Raw genomic sequence first — 22,409 nt, 5'->3', positions numbered from 1 at the left:
GTAGTTGGTCAAGGGAGCTGTGGACTCAAAAAGGTTGAAAACCTCTGCCTATAGTAATCTAATTCTTCATATGCAGGAGAAACCAGATTGTGCTTTCTGCCACATTTATTATACTTCATTCAGTGATAACTGCTCTGTGGGCCATGGGGTTTGAATGACACAGGGTCATTCAAGGGAGAGAAGAGACAGGGTGTGAGTAGGGATGGGCTTAAAAAATAAATAAATCTCAGTGTTGAGCTAATTCCTATCTTGCTATTGATGAGAAGTGGGTTATTACACCCCCCACCCCCACCCCATTCTGCTAAAAATCTGAGCAAATCTCACATATTATATGCATATTATATGCACTGACACTCCAGGTTTTCTAAGGTAACTAGCGCTCAAGACATTCTGGCATCTGAGGTGGACACCAAAATGGCACCTCTCCTCCCTGCTAGAGAAGAAAGGGTTAGGGAAGAGCTACATCAGGAACAGGGGAGGAAGAAAAATTGACATCAGGATCTGCTGCCCTGGCGGATCCTGCCACCTGAGGCAGTCACCTCACCTTGCTGTGGGCTGGCCTTGGCCAGCACATAAACAGATAATACAACAATTGGTCTGCCCTGGTTGTCTGCCAATGGGCATTTTGCAGCCATCTATTGCATGTATTGTAATGTACCCAATGGACAAGATCTTTGCTTGAGAACCATATAAATGTACAACTTTGCTTTGAATTTCTTGCTGTCCTTCAGAGATGAAGATTATCAAGATTCAAACAGTAGGATGGTTACACTGGGGATATGATATATGCATTCCAGCTATGTGTTCAAGAAGACCAGTGTGAGCATGAGTACTCTTCTTATTGCCCCCTTTTTATCTTTCCCTATAGAATCTGGTTGTCTTGGATCCTCTTACTGTGAAGGAAGACAAAATAAGGCCATCGCTAGAAAAGCGTTTAGAAGGAATTATCAGTGGTGCTGCTTTGTTAGCAGATTCTTCTTGCACACGTGATATTCACCGTGAGCGCATTATCACGGAGTGCAATGCTATTCGCCAAGCCCTCCAAGATCTTCTTTCAGAGTACATGAATAATGTAAGTGAATGTTTTACTCCACCCATTCTTGCTGTTTGGCACTGTTTTCTGCACTTCTGCTTACATGAAGGTAGTCCAATAGTTATTGATGTCTACTGAGTAGTACTTTGAAAATAAAGCTTAGTCAAAGTTTTCTGAAAGGTATTTATATACTGCTGATTCTCAGAATAATACTTAATATGTTGTATATGTCCAAAGTCGACCTTAACCCATGGTGCTCTATGGTACCATTTTTGCAAAAGTCAACAGAAAAAGAGATGGTAAGTAATTTATTCTTTTTAGCCTTCTTGTTTTCTTGGAACATTAGAAATAAGATATCTGTGATTATTATTCTGTAAACATTTTCCTGGTACATGTGGTTACTTTTAAAAATAGCAGTATGTCAAGAGTGAGCTTAAAGGGCCAGTGTTCAGTAGGGGAAAGTCTTAGATTCACAAATCTGAAATGTATTCTGAAAAGACAATGCTTAGATGTTGGAGGTAGACTTTAGACTGAACCACTACTATAGTGAATGTTACCGGCAGTAAAGAGATAAAACAAATACCAGCAACACTACTAGACAGAACTATTTCATTCAGTGTTTGATTTGGAAACATAACCTCTGTGCTGAACAGATAGATTTCTTACTCTTATTCAGAAGACAATTTGGGAATGAATTTTGTTGAGTAGCTAATGGTATTCATGTTGAGACATGATATTCTTTTACTTTCTTCTCAGGTGTACAAACTATTGATGCTATGTGTTCTCTCAGGTTCCCCCCCACCCCCAGAGCTTTATTGATCATGTAGTACTTTCAGTATTTTATCATAGCTATAGAGAGATATCTACAATATATATGTATTTAATAAGATGAAAACAATAGGGAAAACAGGAAAGGCAGATGGGTAAGCAGAGAAAAATGTGTGATTATTTCTAGTACAATTATTTCAGTTATTTGTTGCACAGAATCCAGGTATCCTTCCTCTATTGAATATTTTTCATATTCAAATTGGGAAAATGGGATTCTTCACCCAGATAGAACATGTATTGTTAATGTGGCTGAATGAATGCCATAGTTACTTAATGATTATTTTCTGTAATAGCAAAGATACAAGTACAGTCATACCTCATGTTACATTTGCTTCAGGTTGCGCATTTTCAGGTTGCATCCCATGGCGACCTGGAAGTACTAGAAAGGGTTACTTCCAGGTTTTGTCGCTTGCACATGCGCAGATGCGCAAAATGACGTCATGCATATGCACAGAAACGGTGACTCGCAGGTGCGCAGACGTGGGTTGTGTTCTTTTCAGGTTGTGAATGGGCCACCGGAACGGATCACGTTCGCAACCAAAGGTACCACTGTATTCACAAATGTGGACACCATTGTGTGAACTTGTATTTTCCCACCTTTCATTCTGTCTTTTAAAGGAATGAAATGCCTGTGTGCTCCTATGGAGTATTACCACAGAATTGGGAACTCTCAACCCATGTTGGGTTTTTTCTTTTAAAAAAAGATTTTCCAGAGATTAAGGCAATACCCAGGAGGTTCCATCTGACACTTCCATTTTAGGAGCTGCAAGGTGACATTCAGCCAAGTTTTACCCAGAGGAGACCAACTGAAATTAATGACTAAGTAAGAGTAATTATAGATTCAGGAAGGTAGCCGTGTTGGTCTGACACAGTCAAAATAAAAATAAAAAATAAAATAAAAAATTGTTCAGTAGCACCTTATAGACCAACTAAGTTTGTTCTGGTATAAGCTTTCATGTGGCAGCACACTTCTTCAGATCTGAAAGCTTATACCAGAAAAACTTAGTTGGTCTATAAGGTGCTACTGGACATTTTTTTTTTTATTAAGAGTAATTATTTTTAGTAGATCAGCTCCAAGTAAAATATATATGAATACCACCTTTTGTTGCGGCTGCATCATCATCATCATCATGTACGGTATTGTTTACAAGCAAAGGCTGTAAAATAAATGGAAGCATGGTTATCTCTTCTTAGCTAGGCTCCATGCCTTCTCCAGCTAGGATAAGTATAGCAACAATACAATTCCTTTTTTGAACATTTGTGTGGAGAAGCCCTATAATTTACACTAGCTACTACCACAGGCCCACTGCTGTGATTCTGTGGAGCCTGTGACACCTGCCCAGGTATTTAAAAAATAAGAAGAATTGCCACATCTATCTGACATGCAGCTCTTACCCTGAAAAAGATTATCCATCCCTGGGCTGGATGAACAGATTGTCTGGGTCTAGAAAAAAGCAACTTTCTATGGATTCCTAAGTTGCATGCTTCCATAAAAAGGCTAGCAGCTCTTGACTGGACAGTAGACTGCAGCATGTTTGGAAGATTTTTGTTTGTTTGCAATGAGTATGTGGGATTTTAGCAAAAATACTCTGTTCCAATTATTAACCTGTGTCTGATCCAGGTGATGAATGGACATGTGCAGAACAGTGTAAAGTATCCATTTTCAGGATGTGAGAACTATATATATGAGAAATGGAGATTTCATGCACCTTTTCTAGGCAAGCACTTTTGTTTATTTCTTAACATAGTCGCATCCTTTTAGAGAGAGTAGATGAACTGTGCAAGGTTAAGGGGACCCTGTGGGTTCATTGTATGTGATGTAAGAACAGAACTCCCCCTCACTGTTGTTCATTCCCAGTTATCAGAAAATTCAGGTCTCTCATATTCCCATGTTTCTGTAACCTAGTTTAATGTCATTTACCCATACTTCTATTTTGAATGATGCCTGGAGTATTATTTGAATAAATGAAGTTCTGCTGTCAGTTCCTTTGTCTTTGAAGTAGCTGGTATATGAAAAGCTTAGAACATAATACATATGAAATAAATAAAAAATATGAATCCCTATCACAGAAGAAGGCTGCCTGAATCAAACAAGAAGCTACACTTTGCATTTGTGCTGCAGTTTTTCATTACATTTCATTATAATGACTTGCTGAGCATTGTAGCTGCTTAAAATTTGATTGCCAGGAGCCACTGAGCAATCAAATTTTCAGGAGCTGCCATGCACCCAGGATTCATTTGCATTAGCCCTAGGATGTTCTTCTAAGTCAGAATTAATGGTCTAGACTTGAAGTATTAAGAGTAGATGCTAAAATCTGCAAAGCAAAATACACTCTAAGAACACAAAGCTTTAAAATGCTTTAAAACAGTGCCTAAATTGAGACATGCTGTATCCATAGATGTATAGTGGAGAGAATCCAAAATTAGAAATGCATACCATGGGCTGACAATAAGAAGAGACAATAGCATCAGATTAAGGGATACAAGGCTGCCTTCCAACAGTTCTCTTAGGGCTCATTTAATCTCCTCTTGTCTCATGGCTGTACAGTTTTATTACACAACATGATTCCTAGCAGAAAATATATACAGCAATATTGAAGATAAATGCACAAGGTGAACAAACAGACTGGATCCTACTATTGAAACTGGGATGCTGAGCTTTACATGTTTCAGTTTAATATTACAGCTGTCAACTATGATACTCTGTGCGCCAGGGATCTCAAACACCTTCCTCACATTGAGAGGTGGATAGTGAGCTGCCTGGAATTACTAGTCAGAGCAAGTCCTCTACTATCCTGTATTACATCAAGAATAGGGTCTAAGATGGATTATGATGATGATATTTTTTGCTGTGCTATTTTATAATTCTCTCTCCATCTGCATGTCCTGGGTGCAGAAGGCAATGACCCTATAGTTAAAAAGATGATACCCACTCTAGGTATCATGATTAAAGATTTGTTGTATTTTATTCTTATTGCTTTGAAGAATTTGAAGGATCCATTTGCTTATAAAATGCATGATCCCAGCAAAAATATATTTTGGTTTAGAGAAACAAGAGCTTCCAAATGAGCCTAACGTTGTGGGGATCACAGTTATTCATTGTGACAAGCTTTTCAAGTACAATTGAAGAGTAGAAATGTTTGAATGACTTCCAGTTCTTCCTGAATTATTTAATCTTTGATGATGGAGATTTCTGCACTGCTGCGACATTCTCATTACGGGGGGGGGGGTTGCAAACAAAGATTGAGATTGTGGTTGTGTAGTTTGGAAGTTGATATATTCTACAGAAAATGGGAGGGAAACAAATTAACTCTGTGTGACAATGCCAACAAAGTGGTGGAGGTTATATACATGCCCTTCATCATATGGTTAGTGTAAGTTAAAAGCAAACCTAAATCAATTAACAATGAATACAAAAATAAAAATGTAAACAACAGATAAAACAACCATAGAATCAAGTACAAAACATAACACGAAGCTAAACAGCAGCAACATACCTATACTAGCATTGTGAAGAGGACCAGGCAAACTGAGAGGTCTTAATGTGTTGCTGAAATGTCAGTATTGCGTGGACAGGCAGAGTCCCTAGATCCTGAGCGGTCCCCCCCGTCATGTGGAATAATGACTCAAGACAACGTGCTATGGGATTAAATTGGCCACAACTTTATTAAATTTCAAATGTGGGTAGACCTTGGCTCAGGCATTGGGCGTTCTCCCTCCCCAGTCCCCAGCCGGGGACCTAGGGAGCACCAGGGTTATCCAGTATGTGTGTGGGGGGGATGGGCCGGCTCTGGAGAACATACGTTCAAGCAGAGATAGCCACCCCCGTTACGCCGCAGGGGAGAGCAATGACGACCTTTCAGCGTACGGTCAAAGCCTCCCTTCAGAAACCCCTTTAACGGGGAACCCTGGTATCGCCGCCGCAAAGAGGAAGGTGGACTAAAGGATTCCGCCCAAGGCCTGATACCGCCAAAGTTGTGACGTTTTGCTACGGGAAAGGCGAAACCTGCCAATGCAGGGAAATTCCTTTCCGGCCCTTTAACAGCGACCTTAACATAACAGCGCCCGCATACCTGTGAAGAAAAGTTAACCTGCAAAACCTGTGAAGAAAAGTTAACCTGCAAAAAAAAACCATTAACTGAGGGTGGGTAGGGTGGGAGAAGCTCCGGAGCCAAGTGTAGATTCCCAGATAAGATCCTCCCTCTATTGTGTGGGCAGGTAATCCCTCCCCTACCTGGCCTGGTCTCCTTGGCAACGCTTCCCCCAGGTGGGATTGGACAACTGACTGAGGTAGGCGGAGACCTCAAGGTATCCCACCTGAGGGAAGGCAAACCAAGCCTATGCTGATGGAGCCGCTCCAGATCTAGGGGTTGTGCGCGTCCACGCAAAGGGCGCCCCCCGTTTTAAGTGGAGAGCGGTCATTGTTGGTTCTGGTTGACCTTATTGGAGGTAGGCATTCTAACTGGGGTGCCACCATGACAAATGTTCACACACATTCAAAAACCAGGCTTCCTAAACCTGCTTTTCTCCTCTAGAGGTTTCTGTTCTGGTAAATAATGTGGGAGATCCCTAAGTTACTATTTTTTTTTAGCCAGGAGAACTGGAGAAACAAGATTAAAGATTTTTCTTGCTTAAGTCCTGTTCTTCATTAAATGTTTCTGAGCCAGCAATTTCAGCATTAATCGGATACTTATTTGAGGAATGCACTAGAAAAATATAGAGTGATGCACAGCTCATGGATCTTGAGAGGATGATTCAGTACAATAGTCAGTAATTCATATTTGGTATACTTGACAGCACCCAAAATATATTAGTCTGCTGAAGACCATTTTTTCCCAGGAAGCCTTCAACAAAATGGTATTTTCCCTCCCTCCAAGGTAGAATAAATCCTTGATTATGGTAATAACCTAGCACTGCAAATAAATATTGGAAGTGTTCACTGACTAAACAGCTACCACACTTTTTAATTCATGAGAAGGAATTTTCCTTAGGTAAATCAAAAATTACTGTAAATAAGTCCATTGCAAATAGAAAAGAATTTAATGTATTTAACATGGCTTGCTTTTTTAAATGCGTTAAAAATATGGCAAAGGTCATTCTATTGTTCAAATTAATGGTTGCAGAAACTATATTTAATTTTCATATCTCATTTCTGGTTCTGCCAGGAATTTGCCCTAGAGTATTTCAGGATTTTTAAGGGTGAATGGGAAAGAGGAGGAACTGGGATTTTTTTTATCTGTAGCTTCTGCACAAACTGTAGCTTCCAGATCAAGTGCAAGGGAAGCCCCACATACAGTGCATTGCAGTAATCCAGTCTTGACCTAACTAAAGCATGCACTACTGTGCCCAGGATTTCCTGGTTCAGGAATGGCAAAAGCTGTTGAACCAGTCACAGTTAGTAACAGTACAATCTAAGTATTAAGTCTTTGATTGTACCTTTACTGTGGGTTCTGTTTGCCTCCCCATGGTGTTTAACTTAGGACCTTTCTAAAGAAACTGCTGCTCCTTCCAAGCATTATTGTTTGAGATAGAAAGGAGTTAAAATAATGCATTTTTCAAATATATGTACAGATTTTCTCAAAAGCAACTAAAAATAAATGTATTTTTCTCAAAAAGAATGCAGAATAAATTATCAGTGTCATTAGGTCTTGAATTTTTTTAGAAAACAACAGAAAAGTTGTTCAGCTTTTGTCTGCCTTTGCAAATGCTTCTGAAACTTCTTAAGTACTTTAATAAACTTTGTATATTCCTGCCTCAAATCAGTGGAGCATTATATTTCTCTCGTATTTGACTAGCACAATCCTGACTTCTTTGTCACTGGTTCTTTGCTCCCTTTTGGAACACATTTTAAGTATACATCGTATTCTAATAAGTGTAATTTCATAAATCAGTTTTGATGATCTGTTTAGAAGAATAAATAGGAATGCTTATTACTGAGTTACTTATATATGTAATTTTAAAGTAATTTTTAGCATAACTTTAGGAACTCAATATATCTGCTGCTGCATTTTGAACATAGCTGCTTTCTAAAGAAATATCTACTAGTAATAACATCAACACTGCCTATAACATAGGATCTAATCATGAGATCCTGCCCCTTGGCTTTGAACTTTGCCAATACAAGTTTCGCTAGCCTATTAACACAGAAGTCAAGAGATGTATGAAACTTGTTAACAGAACAGTTGACAGCAACTTAATGTGCTCAATGTGGTTTGTCTCTTCCTGTGCAGCATGGTTTAATCAATCAGCAATCTACACATTAAATCAATTAATGAAATAGTAAATTAATGACACTAATTAATTAGTTAAAGCTTTCAGCCCTGTTATTAAACCACTTTGAGATTTTGCTGTTTAAAGAACTGGAGAAAGAAGGCAATGTTTTGATTCAGCAGAATGAGATCTTCCTTATGACCAGGTATTGTTAACAGTGATTAAATCCACATCTGGATCTGAGCATGCCTACTTGGAGCCTTGGCTATGAGGCTCCCTCTCCTCCCTCTTTATCTTAGTGGACTTGTGAAACAGGACAGTTGTTTAGCAATCGTAACAAGGAGTGAAAATTCCACTTAACCAGTAAAAATACAAAGTAAGCAGTTTCGATCCCCTTGAAGTTATTGGGTGCTTGAGTTTCTTTTATGATCTGAGAATTATGCCCAAAGTGAGACTGGCTTAATTTCTGACAACAAATTTATTAATTTAATTTTTTATATATACACTCTCCCGTTGCTTGGTCCCTGCTCCTGCCAACCCAGCAGTTCGAAAGCACGTCAGAGTAGTAGATAAATAGGTACTGCTCCGGCGGGACGGTAAATGGCATTTCCGTGCGCTGCTGTGGTTTGCCAGAAGCGGCTTAGTCATGCTGGCCACATGACCCGGAAGCTGTACGCTGGCTCCCTCGGCCAGTAAAGCGAGATGAGCGCCACAACCCCAGAGTCGGCCACGACTGGACCTAATGGTCAGGGGTCCCTTTACCCTTTACCTTTACCAAAGGCACATTTTTAGAAGCATTTTTTTTAGTCAGTCCCTATAGGCATGTAAACATACAACAGCATTTAAAGTGTTTTTTATACCACCCTGCGTAATATTTATTTCAAGGTAGTTTAAAACAGAATAACAAGATATGCAATTAAATTCAATGTTAAATCTCCATTAAAACAGCAGAGTAAATGCTTCATTTTCAGTGCGCGTTTTCAATACTTCCAATAAAAAACTATTTAAGTGCCTGAGAAAATAAGTGTGACGTCTAAAAGATAACAAAGTGGATGCCAGGCAAGCTTCCTCTGGATGGGATACCACAGATAAGATGAGAAAGCCATCTCCTTTGTTGCCACTTGCTTGACCTCTGGTGGTGGGAACATTCTGAGAAGGGCCTCAGTGAAAAATATGAATGCTTGGGCACAGTGCTTCCCCCCCCTAAAAAAATGTTTAGGGGTACTCTCATTTTGACTCAAGAAAACCACCATTTTATAGTTCAAATTGGTAAAAAATAAATACAGTAAATAGACAAAAGTACAAAGATTCACAAAATGTTTAGGGGTATGTGTCACCCCAGAAAAAAAATCACTGCTTGGGCAGGCTTGCACAATAACTATCAAAAGAACAAAAGGGTTATTTTTCAGAAGAGACCATACACACCTCTTTGGAGATTAGGCAGGGTGAAAATTGAGCAAGTATATTTTTTTCTGATATTTGGGAGTGCTGTACACAACATGTAGAGTTTATTTTACTTTAGAGCTAAGGGTGCACCAGCATTGGAACTATATAAAGGAAACTCGTTCCTTAGCTTCTCTAAGTGTGGTCTGCAGAGAAACGAAGTCCCTTGGATATAGTTAAAAACAAAGTTATATGATTGTTGCTATTACTGCCCCATCAGTCACTTCTGATTTATTCATTGGCTGTAACAACAATTCAAACAGTGGCATATGTGATGCTGCTAAACATTTGGCTAAGGAAAAATATCTGTCATGAACAATCACACTTGGAACACATTTGTTTGTCCATAGTGGTGAAATTAGACTTCTTTTGAACTATATGCAGAGTTTGGGGGTGGAGCTCACTAAAAAGCATTAGAAGCAGGAATTGTCTGATCTGATGTATCTCTTCAGATGGGCAGAACAATTGAACTGGTGCCTTAAAAAGTTCCATTATTTAATAATTTCGCTTACATTCATATTGTACTACCTTGTAAGGATTTGAAGAAACCCAGTGAGGGGATGGTGTTTATTAAAGCCTAGTTAAATGTGATGCTCTCAATTGTCCCAGAAGGAAGGTTCACATATATGCTGTATTTTGAATATACCTGTACTTGCGGTACTTGAGTACCAGGTTGGAGTCATAGAATCACAGAATTGTTGAGTTGGAAGGGACTCCAAGGGTCATCTAGTCCAGTCCCTGGCAATGCAGGAATCTCATCTAAAGTATCCTTGTACATATATTATTGTATATTGTTCTTTGTATGGTGCCTTGAACAACTTGGGACAGATTTTGTGGACAGATGTGGAGAGGTTTGATTATAAGCCTGTGGTTTATCTATTGGGTGGAAATGATACAACTGTGAAGTATATGCATTTTCTATCTGCAGTAATTGATGAGATGAGAAAATTTGTAATGGGAGAATGCTGTGTCTTGTCAGCGAGATACAGAAAATTTGTTTTATACTCTTATTCATTTAGTATTTACATAATTTTATTAATATTTGCATAAATATATTTAATTTCATTTTATCATTTTTTAAAAATAAGTCCAACATTTTTAAACGGCATGTTGTGATCTGTCTGACAGCTTTTCAAGCAGATTTCCAGGCACTGCAGCCTGACTAAGAAATGTGACTGGAATTTTCCTGTCTTTGTGAGGAGAGGGCAAAAATTCATGAGACAGAGCACTTCTCAGTTCTGTAACAATTTCAGGTTGATAGGCCTTATGACCTACATAAGGCTCCCTGCTTCATTCAGGTCCAGAAAGCAGCACAGAACACTGTGTTCATCAGGTTTACCTTGGGCATTAAGCTGGATGTCCTGTTGACAGATGGGAATGAGTTTTTCTATTTCATCAATGTTGGCTGGGTATGGTCATATTTTTTATCTTCCTTAAGGTATTTGTTAGGGAAACACATACAATTTTGATTTGGCTCTTAACTATCACAACTTTGGCAGAAAAAAATGTGTGCAGAGGGCCTTCCGAGGGTGGGCAGGTGCCTGTGGCTATGGGCATGGTAGGGCAGGGTAGAGAGACTGGCAGCACCCAAAAAATTTGGGGGGGGGGACAGAAAGGGCTACATATAGGTGGGCTGGTTGTGTGCCACATATTAAGATAGCTGAAAGAAAAATAACAATTTATCTTAATGAAAGGAGTCCAGTAATAGCAGGAGAGTGAGCTTCTGATTTGGGTGTGCCATGTCATGCATGGGTAAAGACCACCCAACAGAGTTTGAGCAACTGCAGGAAAAGAGACCTACCCCTAGCTGAACCATATGCCCAACATAGGACAGAAAGTTCAAGTGTGAACACTCAGATCATCCAAGGCATAGAAGTGGCATGAAAAGCCAGGCCAGTGAGTTGGGTGGGTAGGGTGACCTTCATCCCCCTTTTCTTAATTAATATTATGTTGCATAATGCTTAAATTTATAATCCAAGAATAGTGTACATTTTTTTCTTGCTGATCACAGTTGGATTCAGAAGTGAACAAATAGCCAGTATAGATTTCTCAGCACAGATGAAATATGTTCCTGATGAGCTTTTCCAGTTAAAATCCTGCCTGCAGTATTTTGAGCAAATAGCAGCTTCAAGGGCAATGCAGTGCACAAGAGTCTAAACAGGCTGTAACTGGAGCATGGAGCTCTGTTATCAGAGCATAGACCACCCTTTCCAAGGTCAGCCTCAGCTGACATACCAGCCTAAGCTGGTAGAAAGCAGGTACTGAATTTTGACTTGCCACCACCATCCTGATTGGATGACATTTTAAAAAGCTCTCATTGATTGCTGGGTCATCAAGAAGCTGACCTAGAGTCTGTCCATGACAGACTGAAAAAGATTTTCTACAACACTGGTGGCGGGGTGTGTGTGTGGGAGAATAGCTTTATATAATAGAGGCTGATAGCGGTGGCTTGTGATAAAACTAATTTTTGGATAAAATGTATTTCAAATAACAAGGCAAAACTAGATGAGAGTGGTTCAAGTTGAAACTGGACACAAACATTTGAATGGTATGGACTGGAGAAGCGTGTTTTATCCTTCCACTTCCACTTCATAATATCAATATATCATCTACTGATTGATCCTCCATCCCCTAAGTGTGGTTTTCCATGCATAGATACATAAAAAATCTACTGGTATCAATGGGAGATTGATTGACAGCCTCACTTAAAAACAAAGTATGTTGATCTACAAATGCACAGTCTTGTGCATGTGGCTTCTGAGTTGAATGAATACTTGGATAGAGAGTTGAGGTTGTGCCCACTGGCTTGCCCCAACCTACACAGATTCTTCACTTTTTCTGCACCAATGCTATGCATACACCAGCAGTACACACACAGGCTCTCTCCATGCAATCTGTTTTTTGCGTTTTTAAAGGTACATAAAACATATGCATAGCCTACATATGTTTGTACAGGTTATGAATAAATAGACTCTGTGTAAAACAGACAATGAGTACATTGAGACCAATGTGCAGGGGCAGTGGGTGTCAAAGAATTTAACTTTAATAGGTCTTCTATTTCAAAAGACCATTCTATTTTCGTTCCTAATTTTCTTTGCTTTAGAGAAAAGCTCATTCTCTCTATATATATTATTTGTTTGGAGCTTCTAACTTCTTGGTTGCCAAGGAGAGTCAGCAGAATAGCAGTGCAGGGTTCTAACCTTCAGCACTCAAATGGATCAAGTAAAAGGAAACTCTGCATCTCTTTTCATGTAAAATGCACCGTGTTCCAATTTCCGTTCAGAAAACAAGCTCATGCTGTCTAATTGATTGCAGTAATATTAGGTCTAGTCTAGATCAGCACTTAATTTTTGTGATTATTTCCTCCGATAAAGTATTTTGTACCACTATGCAGATTGCTGCTTCTTGACTCTTCTCCTTCTCTTCCTCGCTTTTTCAGGGAAGGGTGTAGGGGCAAAGAAGCACCATTCTATTTCACAGGTTTTGAGGTCCAGAGGCAGAGAGGTGGGGCCCTGATGCTGCGAGGCAGAGCGATGTGGGGTGGAAAGGGCTTGAGTGGCCTGGATGCAGCAGCTCTGATTCCAAGCACGAGAAAACAAAAATCTGTCTGGGCGATGACTCTGCATGCTCCACTTCTTGCATCCCACTGCCCCCAAACACTTATGCACCTCCTTCCCTCATCCTGCTCCTGCCATGGAGGGGAAGGAGGGGGGAAGCAGCCCCAGAGCGATGGCAGTGGCCGATGGCATTGTGGGGTGGCTCTGACCACAGAAGAATATTATTGGGGGAGTGCAACGCACCTGAGCCCCCTAGAGTTGGTGTCTATGAAATCTGCCCCTGATTTTCTTCAACACTGGGGGGCAGCCCCCCAATATTTTATTGAGGGGGGGGAAGGGACCTGAGCCCCTTAGAGTTGGCACCTATGGTTCAAGAAAGGTTTAACCACATGGCTTTTCTGGAAAAACTGCAAGTTTTAGAGATGCTGTTTCTGGAAAACTGCAAGTTCTAGAGATCTGTTGGCTGACAGCTTAGGGAGGAGGGACATTTTATTTTTATTGTTCATTTTCCTTACCTCTGTAGTCCTGCTGTAAAATGCATCTATACAATAACACTTTGTGGGGCAAAGCAGAAAGAGCTGTAGAACCTTGTTTCAAGGCACAGTAGTTCTGTTATCCACAATAACACCAAGCCACCACGTACAAAGTTATTGTACCAAAGATGTATAGCCTGGTCCAAGCCATGTTTGCATGGTAATAAGTCCCATTGATTTTAATCAGATTTACTTCCTAGTGAGTATGCCTAGAATTTCAGCCTTAGGTAGGAAGAAGACATGCTAAATAACACCAAACCTATTGGTAATGATTGGGCTGTGTAACTACATAGTCCCCAAGGGAGGAGAAGTAATGGGAGGAAAAGAAAATCATATGCAGAACATGTGCTATTTGAGGTCAGACACCAATTACATTAAAAATGCTTGCTGACTGTACAGCGGAAAAGAAAAGAAAAAATATTCTGTAGGCTGAATTCCAATTTTATGTTTGTGTTGACCTGTGCCCTTTATTGAGATTCCAGCAGTGACCATTATTTACCCCAAACACAACACAAAATATACGTGTGTGTGTGTGTGTGTGTGTGAAACATTGCTTAGCAGAAGTGTTGCCAGAAAGCATCATTAAGCTCTAAAATTTTATTTTATATAGCACACTGCAAATAGAAATATTAAAGATTTATGGAATAAAATTAGTGGTGCTTTGTCACTGTGTAGATCTGGGAAATAAATAAGCAGGAGTCACAATCGATGTCTGGCTCTGTACCTCGTAATTCACTGCTTATACTTGCTTCCTATAAGGCAGCGTGACTCCCATGGAGCTCCAGTCATTGATTGCAAAGTCACCTGGCTCAGCATGACGGATGATTCTTGATAACCTATCTATCTAAAGTAGAATGGATGTTACTTATACAGATACAAAATTGTCCCTGCTCCTTATCGTTAACCACACATGCCTTATGCTGTTTGCTGCAGATTATACTGTTGGCCTGTGCATTAGTTACAGGGGGATACATTTATAATGCCCTACCAACTGCATAATGCAGAGTTACTGGCGTGCCTGTCTTCTTTGAATGGCTAAAACATAAATTAATGTTATTCAAATTGATATCACATAGTCCCAAATCCCAACATTCTCTTTTTTCTGGTTGCTGGCAGATTATTTTTTAAGCTTCTAATGGTCTGTGTGTGCTTGTGTTTGTGCAAAGAGTCAGGCAAACAAACAGGTGAAGCACAGAATATAAATATGCAACACTCTCTACATCTGTTTGCTTCCAAACTGGCCATTTTCTCTGAAACGTATCACCATTTTGTTTGCTCAATTTTAATGGACAATCCTGATGACATTTCTAAAACATTGCATTTTAGTATTTTTACTGAATTGTCTGCTTGTCTGGATAGCTCAGTTGGTTAGAGCATGGTGCTGATAATGCCAACATTGCAGGTTTGAGTCCCATATGGGACAACTGCATATTCCTGCATTGCAGGGGGTTGGACTAGATGACCATTAGGGTCCCTTCGAACCAATGGCGTAGCGTGGGTTGTCAGCACCTGGGGCAAGGCAAGTAATTTGCGCCCCCTAACCCATGGATTTGTGCCCCCTAACCCGTGGATTTGCGCCCCCTAACCCCCAGATGTTGCGGCCGGTGCGGCCGGCCCCCCCTGCACCCCCCACGCTACGCCACTGCTTCGAACTCTACAATTCTATGATTCTAATTGTGATGCTAGGCTGTCCAGTGTGGGCTGACATGGTAGTCTTGCTGCACCTGGCAGTAAGAGTGGTTTCCCACCAACAACTTGGTCTCAGCTTGGCCAAATTTTTGTTTTTAATTCCCAACCTTGTTTTGCTTTCAAGCTGAACTGCACCAATCTATTTTTGTTCAATAAATTCATATTTCTAGTTAAAAACCAGTAATTTATCGCTTGTTGGGTTTACTTCACCAAATGCAAAATCAAAGTGTGACTTGCTTGAGATGATGTGTTAATAAGGGGCTGATCTGGGCTACTTACTTGGAGCCCATTTGGGTAGAGAGTGAGCAGCAGTGGCTACATAAACCAGGGTAAGAATGAAAAGAGGAAAGCAGACAGTGTTTGCCAAGGAACAGAATCTAGATTGCTGTTGATAGACTCCTTGCCCATCTGGAATCAGCCTAGGGATGGAGGACTGGGATCTGAGCCTTCTCAGCCACAGAAGAAGTCTGTGGATTCACCCTGCACCAACTGTGCTTCCTTCCTTTCGGTGAAATGTTTGCCTTTGCTGTGGGGATGGCTATTGTGGTGTGGGATGCTGAACCATGTCAGTATACAAAATGGTTTTCAGTTATATAGTTTTGCCTGCATCCTTTTGGAAACATTCGTCATCTGTCACATGCGTCATTTGCCTCCTCATTTTCTTCTCCTTTGCTAAGTTGTTGAATTGAAAAAGCTGGTTCAAATGTGACACATCCTTCTCTTGAGGTGAGTTCACACTTGCATTTTTCATAAGTGAATGACTGCAGCACAAAATGATGACTTCCATGTATAAAACAGCTTTTACATATCAAAATACCACACACAGAATCTGCTACTGTAAAAATGTGCGCCTGTTTAGCATACATTTAAGCTCTAATTTTTGCATCTCATTGCCACTCAACTCCTACCTTATAGTCTTCTCCTTTACATACAAGCCAACTAAAATTTTACATCATGAATCAAATGAAGTGGGTTTAAGTCCATGAAAAGTTATGACATGATAAATTGGTTAGTCTTTAAGACAGGGGTCAGCAAACTTACCGTGCCTCGGGCCGGTGTTTCCAGCGCCGATTGTGTGGCGGGCCGGAGGGTGGGGGAGTGCGTGCCCATACGCATGCACACACACTATTTCTGGTGCACTTCTGGGTCAGAGGAGCACCGGAAATAGCTTGTGTGCATGTGCAGAGGCCTCCTCCGACCCGGATATGCACCGGAAATAACACTTGCGTACAAGCTATTTCTGGTGCTTCTCCAACCCAGAAGTGGGCAGCTACGCAGTGCAGTGCTGGTAAGAGTGGGCTGCGGCAGTGGGCGGCGTGGGTTGCCAGATAAACAAGTCCCTCGGGCCTTATCCAGCCTGCGGACCTTAGTTTGGGGACCTCTGCTTTAAGATGACATAATAGTGATGGTGGTTTTCATACAGAGAATGTAGTGTATGACATCACCATGCAGACAATGACAGCAGTATGCACTGCTGTGTGTCATTTGGCTATGTGTCATCGAGTGGTGTGATACTGACAGGAGAACATGCATGTTCAAAACAGTATATGGACATTTTCTCTGAAGTTTTATACGGGACACAATTTTAGGTGATGGCACTTTCAAATAGTCCACACTGTGCCTCTCAGGGAATGTTTGAATTGGTCCTGATTATTATGGTTTTATGGTTAGATAGTAAATTCCTTAAATCATAAATTTACTTGAAGACAGGAGCACCTGCCTTTGAAAACTGACTTCTTCAAGTATAGAAAACATGATTCAGGTAGACAAGCTCCTGTGAGATCTCCAGACTCATGAGACATTTATCTTTTCTTAGATGATGCATAGAGGTCTGGGTCCAAATCTTTTCAGTAATGTGTCATCAGTCAATTGATCTGATGTTGTTTCCAGATGAAGCATATGTTAATGATACATCCTGAATTGTTTGCATACCCAGGTGCATGATGCCTGCAGCCTGTGAGAGGCCAACCATAGAAATAAGACACAGGGTTAAAATAAGCAACAACTTTTAATGATTACAGATGTAAGTAGGTTTTGGCCAAGACATTGGGTATGTATCCGGTATCAAGCAGCCTGTCTGCTGGTTGATTAGTAGGGTAGGCAGTCTACCTTGACTGGGGGTCGTCCCCTGACATGCACCAGGTGATACAATTCTGCCAGGGCTGCCATTTGGAAGGGTCCTATGGCTCTTTGAGTGTGGACTCCTGGACAGAGACACTGCTCCTTGACCCCTTTAACAGGGTACCTGATCAGCTAATGATCCAAACCAATGCCTGATCTGCCAAAAGTTGTGGCATTTGCTATGAGGTAGGCGGAAACCTGCAGACAAGACAATTTGTCTGCAGGACAATGTACTATAGCAAGGTCCTCACTGTGTTGAAAGACAAATAATGCTAACAAATGAAAGCAGTTATATTTGTTGATGCATGTTACATTTATTCATGTATAGATGTTGCCAAAACATAAACGGTAACTAATCCATGTTAAAATATTTTATTTCATACTTTCCTTTTTTTGGACAAACTTGTTTTTTGGACAAACTTGTTTTGTGATTTCCCATGTTCTACTCCGGCATTCTTTAATAAATAGTAATATGGAAGTAAACCTTTGAGAACATGGGTGTGTGTTTTCATGTAGGCTGCAATTTGATCTTAATCCCTCTATTTGTTTGCTGTAATTGTTTGCTCATAAGCTTTTTCTGATAACCTCTTCTAGCAGATCTCATTTAACTTCAAGAGATGAATGGATATATTTCCCACAAGAGAGATGGGAAATTATTTGTTTCTAATTTGCAATATATTGTGACTATACTAGTTAAGGCAAGGACGTGGGTGGCACTGTGGTGTAAACTTGGTGTAAACTCCAATCGGCTTGCCGATTGGAAGGTTGGCGGTTCAAATCCCCACGACAGGATAAGCTCCCGTTGTTTGGTCCCAGCCCCTGCCAACCCAGCAGTTCGAAAGCACGTCAAAGTAGATAAATAGGTACCGCTCTGGCGGGAAGGTAAATGGCGCTTCCGTGCGCTGCTCTGGTTTTGCCAGAACTGGGTTAGTCATGCCATGGGCGAATGAAGGCTAACCGGCATCCAGGGTGGGGCAAACCGCTGGCTGCGCATGCGTGGTGCCGCTACGTACAACGCATGCATGCAACGACATGCATGCCCTTGTTTGGATGTTGGGTTTGTGGGTCGTCCCCCCCCCATTCCTATCTCTCTCCTCCCCTCCCTGAGTGCACATACACATACACATACAACCCCAGAGTCGTTTGTGACAACTTAACTGTCAGGGTTTCCTTTACCTTTACCTTTACCTTTTTTATACTAGTTAAGTAGAGCTAGTCATGAGGACCGACTACCATATAACCAGAGATATTTCTGTAAATACCTTTCCTGGAACTTTTCTATTTTTGAATGTTGCCATCACAACATGATGAGTCCCTTTAGTGGAAAATCCTCTCCAACACGCGTGGAAACTGTTCTGTTTTATATAGGCTAGGCATCTATGTGTTAAGTACGAGTCACGCAGAATTTTAAAGGCCCCTTCTCTGGTTGTTGCCAATATGGATTTGTATGGCACTTTTGTTCACAGTCTGTTCTATGCCTCTTCAATTTCTAAATCCCAATTCACCTTTTCAAATTTTGCTAAGGACAAAATTGAACCTCTATAATAGATTTATACAAAGATGATGCTAACCTTTTCGTTATTATATTTTTTTTTCATATGTTGTTAATTGTCTCATGGCTTCATTTTTAAGCAGGGAAAAATGACCTTAACTGGTAGACTAATAGCCATGATACTTGAACATTTCCCAATTGAATTTGTATCTCTTTGATGGTAAGCAGTCATCCATCTTTGTAAAAATCTTTCAAATAATACAATTAATTTTCTTTCCACACATCTGTATTATAGGCTCCATAGTTGTTAGCATCTACTGCTGCTGTGGTTTTGGAATGTGATGAATGAATAATTTCACATGGATATTTCTGTCAACCTATAATATCATTTAAGGGAAACTGGAACTGAGTTGTTGGAGTGCATCTTGATAGGTGGGAACTCTGTGGCCTATTGCATATTCAAAGCACACTCACATAATCCTTAGACAAGTTTCTCACATCCTTTTGCCTCTCCAGTGAGTGTTAAAAGAGTTGACTAAGGTATAGATTTGCATGCAAAGTAAGAATTTGTCTTTTAAATCTATCCACATCTATGGCTCATAAATCAGACTTTTCAGCTCACTTCTACATGAATTAGGGTTCTACACTTTAAGGGGAAAAATGGCTATGTCTAACTTCATACAGTTTTATGAAGCTTGTCTAATGTTAACATACTTGGATGCCACTTACAAATTAGCTGGTCTCTATGAATGTTGAAAGAGCTTCAGAATCATATTAATATTTTCCCCCGTGTGTGTATTCTCATAGTGAAAAAAAGCTTTTGTGTTTTATTCACTTCAAGAGACAGCAATCCCTGTGCTGCAATGAATGCTTTCATCTGATTTCTTTGGGGACTGTAAGATGCAGGGCTATTACAGATAACTGTCTTTTTCATTATTATTTTTAAAATATATGGTGTTATTAAAACAATTTATTAATATTTACTTTCCCGACCATGTCATCAATTAAGTGCATTCTCCTCATATTCTCTTATTATGCAAACTTTGTTTCCAGTATGATTTTAAAGTTAATTACTCGGAGGAAGCTTGGAATAGTTTCCACTACTGTAAGCAGTTTTGAATCTAGGATGTAGTAAACTATTTCTCACTGGCAATGATTGTAAAACAAGCCATCCAGTAGAGAGTGAGCAAGAGATACTAAGAGAATAAAATTAAAGAAATGGTTGACACTGGAAATTTCAATGAAATATTGCCAGTGGGCAGAAGCCGCTGAAGTTCAGAGCCTCTCTGAGGATTCTCTCTCTAATATTACTTAGGCCAACCTGCTATCTAAAGCCTTAGTTTCTGATTGTCTGGTGAGAGCTGTACAGCATATGCTGCAGGCACTATTTTGATATTCATCTGAACACATATAGAGTAGGAGCAGTGTACACAATCACATTGCAGTCTTCATCTTTTCTGTACATTAAAAAAGAGTCTCCAAAAAAGACATTGCTTATACAGTACTGTATAGGCAATCTCTTTTGCAGGTCTTCTGTATATGTACAGGAGACTCTCTCTCTCTCTCTCTCTCTCTCTCTCTCTCTCTCTCTCTGTGTGTGTGTGTGTGTGGTACCCTGAAAATATAGTACATAGGCAGTTCAGAAAGAGAAACAGGATAATTCCATCATCATTGTTTTAGTTCAGTAATGATAGTTTGAGTTAGGATTAGGTGAGGGGACTGAGGTAGAATCTACTAGGTGCCTCTATTTGCAGCAGCTTAAATGCTGACTCCGATTTCAGGTCTAAGATGACGTAATGCTATAGGATTGGGGGATGGTAGTTGAAGGAACTGCTGAATTGGTCAAACCAATTTCTTTGTCAAGCTGATGGCCAGTTAGGTATCCCCATCTCCGAAGGGGAAGTGATAAGCATGTTACCATAGAGATAACTGGAGATGTTTTCAGGAGGAGGGGTGGGCCTTTCCCACCTCTCCTGGCTGGATGCCACATCATCCTAGGAAGGATGTGTGGTGAGTTTGGATGGACTGGGAGCTGGAGACACAGAGACTTGACTCAGGGCCATCTTTTCTATTTGGCTTAGTGGCGCCATGCGTCACGTGCATGCCCAGCAGGGGCATCCAGCAGCGGGATGTGGTTTGCCGTGTTTAAACTCATTCCTGTTATTTACACCTGTCTTTAGCATTCTAATTAGCTGCTTTATTACTCTGGGAGGAGGCACCGAGCGTTGGAGTCAGGCATGGCTTACCCATAGGCGCCTGCTGCTGAAGCCGCCGCACTCCCCAGCTGCAGGGTGGGACGATGCGAGCCAAGCAAACAAGGCTCTTTTGCTCATCTCTCTCTTCAAGCGGTGCGCTCACCCCAGCCTCAAAACCCGGTCTGGAATTGCCTTCCTGCGCTCGCCCGAGCCTCAAAACCTGGACTGAAATCACCTTCCTGCTGCATAGGCGGCCGCCAGCGGGCAGCTGCTACTGCCAGGGGCGTCGCAATGTGGGGGCATGGGAAGCAGTGCCATCCAAAAGGGGGGGGGGGCAACAAAATTCCAATTTGTTTTTCTATTAAAAGAATCTCCATGTATCCGACCGTCGCGGATATGGGTTTATTTTCTTGAGTAATGGGCTGTGTTTTTGAAGTTGTGACACTCGCAACAGGATGACACTCTCTCTGTCTCTCTGCCCTCTCCCACCTTTCTACATATCCCTTCATAACTGTTTCCTGCCTCACTTTAAATCCTTTCTCACATGGAAAGACACCTATGGGAAGCGATTTTGCCTTTTGGCTCCTTTCCCCTAGAATTATAGTACAGTATTGTAGAGTTGGAAGGGACCCTGTTGAGGATCATCAATCCAACCCCCTGCAATACAGGAATCTCAACTAAAGCATCCGTGACAGCATCCAACGTCCGATTGCAAACTTCCAAGGAAGGAGAGTGCAAAGCCTCCTAAGGGAGTCTGTTGCACTGTTGAAGGGCTCTTGCTGTCAGAAAAGTTCTTCCTGATGTTTCGTCAGAATTGCCTTTCATGTAACTTGAAGCCATTGCTTTGTGTCCTATCCTCCAGAGCAGGAGAAAACAAGCTTGTTCCAAATATTTGAAGATGGCTGTCATATCTCCTCTCAGATCCCTTGTTTCCAAGCTAAACATATGCAGCTCCTTCAAGCACTCCTCATAAGGCTTGGTTTCCAGACCCTTGATCATCTTGGCTGCCCTCCTCTGCACATGTTCCAGCTTGTCAATGTCCTTCTTAAATTGTGGCGCCCAGAACTGGAAACAGTATTCCAGGTGTAGTCTGACTAAAGCAGAGTAGAGTGGTACTTGATCTAGAGACTAGATTTTTGTTGATGCAGCCTAGAATAGCATTAGCTTTTTTTGCTGCAGCATCACATTGTTGACTCATATTGTGGTCTACTAAGCAGCGATCATTTTTTATAAGGGCTGGCACAGGCCATTTAGGAGTCTTCATTGTCAGCTTCCTTGCTGGTTCCTTGAATTAATAAAGGGTTCCTT

At 40.9% G+C, this 22,409-nt stretch overlaps 1 protein-coding gene across 13 annotated transcripts in view; it reads left to right on the top strand.

The window, feature by feature from the left end:
- The window catches only part of CTNNA3 (catenin alpha 3), a 541,298-nt gene that overhangs the window by 102,584 nt on the left and 416,305 nt on the right, over positions 1 to 22,409 (top strand). For all 13 annotated transcript variants that reach the window (XR_014525905.1, XR_014525906.1, XR_014525907.1 and 10 more), the window contains one exon: positions 869 to 1,072. Coding sequence is in view for 10 of the 13 variants with exons in the window: in XM_083502498.1 (XP_083358624.1) it covers positions 869 to 1,072 (204 nt within the window). In the remaining 3 variants the exon portion in view is untranslated. The remainder of the gene's footprint in view (positions 1 to 868; positions 1,073 to 22,409) is intronic.

This window comes from Podarcis liolepis, assembly GCF_965112155.1.
Source record: "Podarcis liolepis genome assembly, chromosome: 5".
Classification (NCBI taxonomy): Eukaryota; Metazoa; Chordata; class Lepidosauria; order Squamata; family Lacertidae; genus Podarcis; species Podarcis liolepis.
Note: the sequence above shows the minus strand (reverse complement) of the source record. Positions and strands in the feature narration are given on the sequence as shown.